Consider the following 9,187-nt stretch of genomic DNA (forward strand, 5'->3'; position numbering starts at 1 on the left):
TTAAACCTGTGATAGAAAGCAATCTGAATGCAGCCCCTGCCAGGCCAGAGCTGAAGGAAGAGCACAATTCCCCAGCCCAGGAACATCCACTTACCAGTGCTGGGAGGAGCAGGTCAGCCATGTAGACAAAGGCTGCTCCCAGAGCAAAGCCCACGGCCACCGGGAGGAAAGCGAAGGCTCCGAAGCTGCCGGACTCCTCGGCCATGTCGATAGCTGGGGCCAGGAGGGACCAGTAGGAAGCAGCCAGCATGACCTGGGAGATAGAATGGGAGCAGTGAGAGCCAACACTGCAAGCACCTTGACCCTGGACAGCAGCCCACTCTTGGAATCACAGCACGGTAGGGTTTGGAAGGAACCTCTGGAGAACACCAAGCCCAGCCCCACTGCCAAAGCAGGATCACACAGGACAGGTCACACAGGAACACATCCACAAGGGTCTTTAAAGTCTCAAGAGACGCAGACTCCACAACCTCTCTGGGCAGCCTGTTCCTGTGCTCTGTCACCCTCACAGCAAAAATGTTTTTCCTCATGTTGAGGTGGAACTTCCTGTGCACCAGTTTGTATTCATTGCCCCTGTCCTATCACAGGACACCACTGAAAAAAGACTGTCCCCTTCCTCTTGACACCCACCCTTCAGATATTTATAAACATGAATAAGATCTCCTCTCAGCCTGCTCTTCTCCAAGCTAACCAGCCCCAGGTCACTCAGCCTTTCCTCCTCAGACAGATGTTCCACTCCCTTCAGCATCCTTGCAGCCCTCCATTGGATACTCTCTAGCATATTCCTGTCCCTCTTGAACTGGGAGCCCGGAACTGGACACAATACTCCAGATGTAGTCTCACTATGGCAGAGTAGAGGGGCAAGAGAACCTCTCTTGCCCTGCTGGCCACACTCTTCTTAATACATCCCAGGACACCACCAAGGAAGGTGTGCAGGGTCAGGATCCAGTGGGAACAAACAAAACAAGCCTGGAGAGAGCAGTAGGAGGGGTGCTACGAGGAAAAGCTGACCCCACCTGTCCATCCAGGAACCCTTCAAAGTCCCATCTGCAGGCTGCTCAGAGGAGATGCTGCAGGGCACAGCACAAGTCCTCTCCTGCAGGAGAGAAGTGCGTAATAAACTACTACATTTTCAATCACTTCTAACTAAAGAACGAGAAGCCAATTGCTGGAGACACCAGTCCCTGAGGGATGGAGTAAATCTCAGCTCACTGTGAGTAAGAAGAAAGCAGGCTGTCAAGTCAGGCTTAACCACAGCTGTCAAACTTCATATTTCAAATGCCACCTCCTTTAAAAAACAACCACACTCCCCAACATGGAAACACAAGCAACGGGGAAAGGCTTTGCAGAATTATGTTGTCAGCTTAAGTTAAGATAGGATCTCCCCACGGAAAACAGAGGCCTGACACTGCTCAGCCTCCAGATCCCATCACCACTGAAGTCAGGTGGAGCTCCCACCAGCTTTGCCATACACAGGCTCCGGGGGAAGAAGATGACGGAGTTTAAAGTCACCCCAGCCTCACCAGCTGGAGAAGCAAACTGCTGGCATGCAGCAAGCACCTTCCCTTGTTTGGGAAGGAAAAGCCCTACACTTTTTTATGCAGAGGGACTTCCTAACCCTACTTGATGGAGGATCTGGAAGTCATTGTCCTGCGGCAGCCAAGAGAAGGGAAAAAGTCCTTCAGGCTCCCCTCAACCCATCTCTGAGCTCAGCTGTGGGTTTAGAGAAGCAGCCAAGGTTCTGCCCAAGGATGCCAGCTCCTGCCCACCCTGTTCAGCACTTGCCCCTCTGGTTCAGCAGCACTCCTTATCAGATGATGCTGATGAACTAAGAAAAGGGTGGGGACTTCTGCCAGCAACCTGACTGAAGTCACAAAAATATCACAACAGTCTGTGCAATCGTCCAGCTGGTGACAGGAACCCAGAGCCCACCAACGTCACCAAGCAAGCTGCTGTCAAAGGCAGGAAGAAAAGAGAAAAAGCCTGCCTGGGCTCTCCTCAGATCAATAAACCATGAAGCCACTTTGGTAGAGGGTCCAATTTTCAGCACAAAGCCTTCCCCTCACTCAGCCCAGCCAAGACAGGGAGCAGGGGACCCACAGCACCAGCTCGCTGGCACCAGGACACGCACCTGCTGCCAAACTGGATTTGGACATTTTAGCAAAGAGACTTTGTGCTCCAAAGCCAAGATGCAACAACACTACAAATCTACCAGCTCTTGGGAGAACAAACTGGGGTAGATGGGGGAGGAAAAAGCACTCAGAAGGCAGCTGCGTATCTAAAGCAACTCCAGGTTGCAGAGAAGCCAAACCCCTCCCTAGGACACGTCAGCATAACCAGAGACAAAACCTGGGCACAGAACTCAACTGCCTTGTGCCACAGAAAATGACTGAACCCAGGTCTGTGTCCCCCCCCACCAAAGGAAAACCTTCAAAATGGGGCAGGCAGCAGGATTTATAAGCACAGTCTGCCTCTCCCCAGGTTCACCAGGTCTCCATCACTGACCCTTGGCCACCAGCATCTCCTTCCAGGCAGGGACTCCATGTGGATGCCCTATCTCGGCTCTCCCAAATGCTGGGGTGCCAACACTCCTCCCCACCCAGACCATGCAGCCAGCACTGCCCCAGCTCATCCCATGCAGCTTCAGAGCTTTTCTTCTGCAAATGCAGAATATACAGGACAAGCATCTTCATCCCCAGCCACAGCTGGTCCTGCTGGGCCACACTGCTGCATCCAAATTAAAGCCCACATCTTGTCCATTGGAAGCAGCAACATCTCAACACACTCCTATGCGACCAAGATGGGAACAGCAGCTTCAAGCCGAGCAGCCACATCAACAGGGTGTGGATCAGAAAACTCAAGGTGATTATGAGTGAAGGATCCCCCCCTTGGCAGGGTGGGAAGCAAAAGTGGAAGGTGAGGGGCAGGACACTTTCACCACCAAACCTTTTAGCTTGACTTCATTAAGGCTCCAACAATGAAAGCCAGCCTCAGCAGAGTCCTGTAAATTGCTGATGCTGTTTTAAGCAGCACTGAGAGGGAATATTCAATTTTCTGCTTCACCTGGGACAGAAGAAATCAAACCATGACCCAGGAAGAGGCACAGACATGCAAGGCTGCAGGGCAAAGAGAACTGCAAGAACAGCACCTCCAGGATGACACCAAGATAACAGAGAATATCTGAAGTATTGTCTTCTTTCAGAATATCAAGATTTAAGATAAAAGCCAGAATTCTACATCAGATGCCCAAGCAAGTGAAGTCTTGTCTCCATGGAAACACATCACCTCAGAGGCTTTCACATAGCAAATCCTCCCTTATCCATGAATTCCAGAGAGGACACTGAGGCAGCAAGGAGCTAAATGCTCAGACACTTGAGCAGAGGTACCAGGCTGGAAGAAGCTGAGCTCCTCTGTGCCATTAAAACCAGCCACGTGGGTCCCCATCACCCTAGATGACATTTGTGCCATCAGATGTGGTCAGCCTGAGCCATGCCAAAAGGAGATTTTGCTTGGCAGTTGGGATGTTCCCAGCACATGCAGGCAGCTCTCCCAGCATGCAGCAATTAGACCCTGTGCCCAGGCTTACTCTGGCTTCCCTCCTGATCAGATGATGCATTTGCAGTGAAGGCAGCACTAAGCCACAATCTTCTGGATCCCAAACCAACACTCTGCAACCCACATCATCCTCCTTGAGCTCACCTGGCCATCCCTGTCCCATATCCTCCTCATGGCTCAGCAGTGGTAAGAGAAGATTGTTATTAATCCTGGGTTTATTTTGCTTTGCAAGCTCCCAGAAAACAAGCAGGCAAATGGTTACCAACAGGACAGAGAAGGATCTGTTATCCCATTTGCCCAGTGATCCTGGTCTCAGAAAGCTCTGTTCTCACTCCCTGGAACACAGACTGTCAGGGATCCTGAGCTAAGCACCGAAACAGCAAGATTTGAAGCAGGAACCTGCCCCTAAAAGTGCAGGAAAAGGAGATTTGCTGGCTCTCACAGAGCACAGAGGAAGTTTAATTAAACCCAGCAGCCCAGATTTCAGAGCCCAGATAAAGTTCTGTCTCTATCCCAGTACTTGGAGAAACAGCCTGGCCGTAGCTGCAAGAGATCTACATCAAAGTCATTGTGTTTTAAACAGAACTCCTTTAGAGCAAGAGCAATGTCCATGATCAGAGCAACATCACTATGTGGAGAAACACTTCATGAAGAAACAGAAAACTTCACAAACAGCTATCAAACCCACCTGCTTTCCGCCCCCCCCCCCCCACATGAAGCCAACCTGCCAGGCTGGGGAATAACCCAGCCCCTGTCAGACACAAGCTGCTAGGGGAACCTCTGGAGCAAACCAAGCAAGAAGGAGGATAAAAGCTCCAAATTCTGGTGCTTTCACCACATTACTATCAACCAAACCCTCAATCACCAAGCAAGGACTTGTGAGCACAGCAAGCTGTGAGCACAGCAGCCCTAGGAACAACCTTGGCACAATCACCTCTGGATCCCTGGCACCTTCCTCCAGAAGAGCTGGTCCTGGCCACAGAGGATCAGGGCAGGTCTGCAGTAACCCTGGGTGACAAAGACACCTCACCCCAACCAGCACCTGCTTTGGCAGCTGAAGGCCTTGAACATGGCCTAGAAACCTTCACAAGCCGCAGCTCGTGGGTGGTTTGTGTGGCAGCACTTTCTGCCAGCTGGACCTGGCATCACAAGGTGTCCACACTGACATTGCAACCCAGTCACTGAGCAACCCCAGGAAAAAACCTCCCCTCTGCTGCTCCAAGCACAGCAAATCAAAAGAAGCTGGGGGAACAGCAAGTGTTTGCAGGACTTCTGCTGCCCCAGCCAAGCCACACCTCTGCCACGCAGGGATGACTCAGTGGCCTGGCAGGGTGACACAGTGGCCACAACAAGAGCAGCATGATGCCAGGATGGGGCAGCACCCGAGCTAGCCCTCAGCCAGGGCAAACACCTTGCCATGCCCCAGTATCCCCCCGGCTGCAGGACAGTTGTGCCAGGAGACAGCATGCCACAGCAAGAGGACAGCCCAGCCCCACCCTGTCCCCAGCAGCATCTCCTAAGCCCCACAAAAGTGGCTCTGACTTGGCTTGCAGGGACAAGGGTGTGTCTTCCAGAGACACACAGCTCAGAAACCCAAAGCTCAGAGGAAAGCTCCGGAGCAGACAATTCCTAACACGGGAGATTAATTTACAAACGATGGCACAAGAATCCACTCCATCCAGCAGGCAGGATGAATTATTCACACCATGAGCAGGTTGCAGGCACGTTCCAGGGAAGCTTGTCAGAGAGCTTTGTAGCCTTTCATGTCAACCACCAGGGCAGGCAGCTGGTTTGCTCCCAGCACTGGGAACAGCAGAAGATCTATGGTCTCCGGGGCTGCAACCGCTCAAACTGTGCCTTCATTAGAGGCACCACAGTGTCTGGGAGGGGCACAGGGAGGAAGGAGCCCTGCTCCACACCCAGCCTTGGCATGAGCAGAGTTGCCAGGCTCTGCTGGACACATCACCCACGCTGCTGAGCTTGTGGTTCACCCAAGAGCTGACAGCATCGCCCACGTTCCAGGTGCCAGCTACACAGCCAGGACATAGCGAGTGGCACCTGGCAGAGCCCGCTGCACCCACCATGCCCCCTGGGAAGATGCAGCTACCACACAGAGCACATCCCCTGAGCTCTGCTGAAGGAAAACAAATGTGATCTAACAAGTCTGAATGAGCCTTCACCTGCTCCCCATCACAGTAACAGCTGGGCAGCAGGAGAAGAGCTACATTCACCAGCCCAAACACAATTTCAAGCCACAAAATTTCACATCTCCCTTCAAGGAAGATGCAATAATCCTCACATTTAGTGTGCAGTCTGGATGTAGAGCTGCAGTCTCTTTACTGTCCCTTTGACCAAGGGCTTAAAGCACCAATGTTGTGCAGGACAGCAAGAAGCTCAAAGCAAGCTTTGCACATTTAGCCTCCAGGACAAAGCCTCTTCTGCCTATCTTCATCACAAGAGCAATGAAGAAACCCAAGAGTGATACAGAAACCCAAGGCAATAAGAAGAGTTTAATTCATGAAAGCCAAATCCAGCGTGGACAGCTCATGACCTTCCTCGTGCCACCACCACCCTCACTGAAGAGGCATCACAGGACCTGACCACCACCACTGCTGCCACTGCGCTCTTCCCTGCTCCACCTGCACCTCAGGCAATTACCCATGAAACACTAATGTGAGTGGGCAACCAAATGAAGCATGATGTGGCTTCAGAGGTGTGGGCAGGAGAACACAGGCAGAGATAAGGAGTAGCAGGATGCTGTACTTACCCCTGCAGCAAAGCCTAAGCTCCCATCCAGAATCCGCCTCTGCAAAAACACAAACACAAACCACACCAGTTACTAACTGCCACCATTGGCTCCAGGCAGAAGCTGCAGAGTGCAACCAGCATGCAGAGGGGTGAAGCCATCTGCATTGCTGCCACACTCAGATAAGTCTCTTCTTCCCATTTCTGCACTCCAAGTGGTCTCTGTGCTTTGAGGCAAGAGCCATGCCGCTCAGGCAGCGGAGCCAGCATCCTGGGGTGATGGCACCCCACGATCACCAAGAGCATCCTGGCTTTCTCAACCCACCAGCACTCCCTAGATTGGGCTTGGCCCATCCAGTGCCCACACCAAAGGATGTGGAAAGGCAAACCAGAAGCTCCCCTGCCCACCCGTGCAGACTGCCCTGCATTTCCCCTCTTGAAGATTTCAATTCCTCTGATTAGAAGCTGCTATAAACAAAGCCATTAGTCTTCCAGTACCCCAGCAGAGTTTTATTTCTTTAGCACATCACCCTCCCCCAGGAAGAAAACCAAAGTGCTGCTGCAAAGGGAATCTCACTTTGCAACGAACTCCTGAATAAATCATCACAAGAGAGGCATAAATAATAAATCCATCCCGGCAATTTTTGAGCAGAGCAGCAAGAGAGGCCTCTAATTTTGGAATACAAGATGCCTTCACCAGCAGCACTTTGCTGCTTCTGACCCAGATCTGGCACTGGAGGCCTGGCAGCAAAACCAGGTTAAGAAGAACCACCTGGTGTTCCAAACACAGAGCCCTGCCTGCAGCTCTGCCCCATCTCCTGAGCACCATGAGCTTTGCTACAGCACATACCACAGCCCAGCCTCAGGAATTTGATTTCCTTCTCCTATTCTGTGTTGACACAGGAGAGAAATAAAGCTGGGTTTTTCTCTCCTCCCGCCCCAGGACATCAAGTCCCTTATGCTTCGGACCAAGCAATAAACCCACCCACAAGCACGGTGCAGCCCTCCATCCCAGACCTTGTTCTCTTCCTGGGGGGTGGAAGACATGACCCCAGCACCCACCTGCCCACTGGAAAACACAAACACCAGCGCTGAGCCAGCAGCTGTCAGCCCCCACGTGAGGAAAGTTCCCAGCACCGACTGGATCACCGGCCCATGCCCCGGGATCATGCTGACCTAGGAGAGACAAGGTGCATCAGGAGACCCTGGTGTTTCCAGACAGAGAGTAACAAATTCTTCCCTGGTTTTTGGGGGAGTGCCCCAAGAACCCCTCCATACCAAAGAGAGCAGAACAAGCCTAATCATCCTTCCTCCACTGTCTAAGATGCTGCCCTAAGGAAGCCTTTGCAACTTAATCCAAGCTCAGAGGGGCCAAGGAGGGCTGGAATCCACTACATCCCATAGAGTGCACAACCTCAGGGTGACTTTGGGCTCAGTTCCCCAAGCCAGCACCAGGACAGAGCAGGAAGAAGTGGTGCTCAAACCTCACCAAGTGAGGGGGATGCTTTGTCCCACATCCCTGGGGCAGTTTCTGGGCACATGAGTCATGTCCCACTTCTTGGTGGCACTTCTTTGTGCTGAAACCCAATTTTGCTTGTGCTGAAGGCAAACACCCCCACAGCATCTGGCTAAAGCTGTCCTGGGACTAAGGACCAAGTCCTAGGGAAATATGGCTCAGGGCTGTGTCCAAGTGGCTGCTGAGGACCAGATGAAGGTTATCTGAGCACACTGCACTGGGAAAAGGGCCCAGGGAGCAGCACTGCTGACAAAATACACACGTGTATAAAAATAGCCATGGAAATACATCAAATATTTATACGTTTATACATAAATATATCTAAATACAGACATATTTATACATTCATATAAAAACACAACAGAAATACACGCACCATTGCTTTCTTAATCCCTCTAAGGCCCTCTCAGACCCCCAACCATGCCCCACGGTTGCTATCAAACCCTGTAGGGTGGGTGCCTGGGTCTGATCCTCCCTCAGATGCCCGACTCCAAAGAGAAGGAGACTCTCCCCTTCCCACAGCCCCCACCCTCCAGCGCCCCAAGTCCCCTCGGGCCCCAAGGGGAACCCCAACACCTCACAGGGCCCGAAGGTGGGACTCCAGCACCTTCCTGAGCCCAAAAGGGTGGTCCCAAACACTCCACCATACCCCAAGGTGGGATCCAAATACCCTCTCCGGCCTCAAAGGGTGATCCCAAACACTTCACCAGGCCCCAAGATGAGACCCAAATACCCACCTGGGCTCCAAAAGGGAGTTCCCAACACCCTCCTGGGCCCGAAGGTGGGACCCAAACACCCCCCTGGGCCCCAAAGCAGGGACCACCGACACCCCACCAGCCTCTCCCCAAACCTTACCGGGGGCACCTCAACCCTGGTGCCGTCGCCCGCCGTCCCCCGGTCCCTGCAGCCGCCGTGCTGCCCCCGAAGTGGCCGCAGCCTCCAGTCCCCGCTCCCCACCACGGCCCCGCCGCCACTTCCTGGTGCCGCCGCACGTGTCGCCTCCGCCGCCCCGCCCACCACCGCGGCCTCCACCAATGGGAGCGCGGCGGGGGCGGGCCGCCCTCGGTTCTTCGGTTCGGGCGCGAGAAGCGGCGAGAAAGTGAAGCGGGCGGGCCGCTCGGGCGGGCGCGGCAAGAGCTGTCACTGCTACTGCCCCCCCAGGGCACAGCACTGCCCCTCCAGCCCGCGCCGCCCCCACCCCGGACTTCCCGCTGGGCTTCTCAAAAGCAGCTCCTGGTGTTTAGGGTGGGTGCCCTGAGAGCATCCCTTCCTGCCACCCAAAGCATGTCCCTGTCATCAGTGTGATGAGTTGTGTCCACACAATACAATCAGGCATGCACAACAGCCCATGGGTTGTACCTTAATGATCGG

The 9,187-nt window shown here is 53.4% G+C and overlaps 1 protein-coding gene across 1 annotated transcript in view; it reads right to left on the reverse strand.

The window, feature by feature from the left end:
- Positions 1-8,765, reverse strand: part of SLC39A11 (solute carrier family 39 member 11) — a 100,049-nt gene extending 91,284 nt beyond the window's left edge. The window contains exons 1-4 of the mRNA XM_054171125.1: positions 8,672-8,765; positions 7,363-7,476; positions 6,323-6,361; positions 95-253 (exon numbers count right to left, since the gene is read on the reverse strand). Coding sequence (XP_054027100.1) covers positions 95-253; positions 6,323-6,361; positions 7,363-7,470 — 306 coding nt within the window. The 5' untranslated portion in view covers positions 7,471-7,476; positions 8,672-8,765. The remainder of the gene's footprint in view (positions 1-94; positions 254-6,322; positions 6,362-7,362; positions 7,477-8,671) is intronic.
- Between the last annotated feature and the right edge of the window lie 422 nt (positions 8,766-9,187).

Source organism: Dryobates pubescens, chromosome 20 (genome assembly GCF_014839835.1).
Source record: "Dryobates pubescens isolate bDryPub1 chromosome 20, bDryPub1.pri, whole genome shotgun sequence".
Classification (NCBI taxonomy): Eukaryota; Metazoa; Chordata; class Aves; order Piciformes; family Picidae; genus Dryobates; species Dryobates pubescens.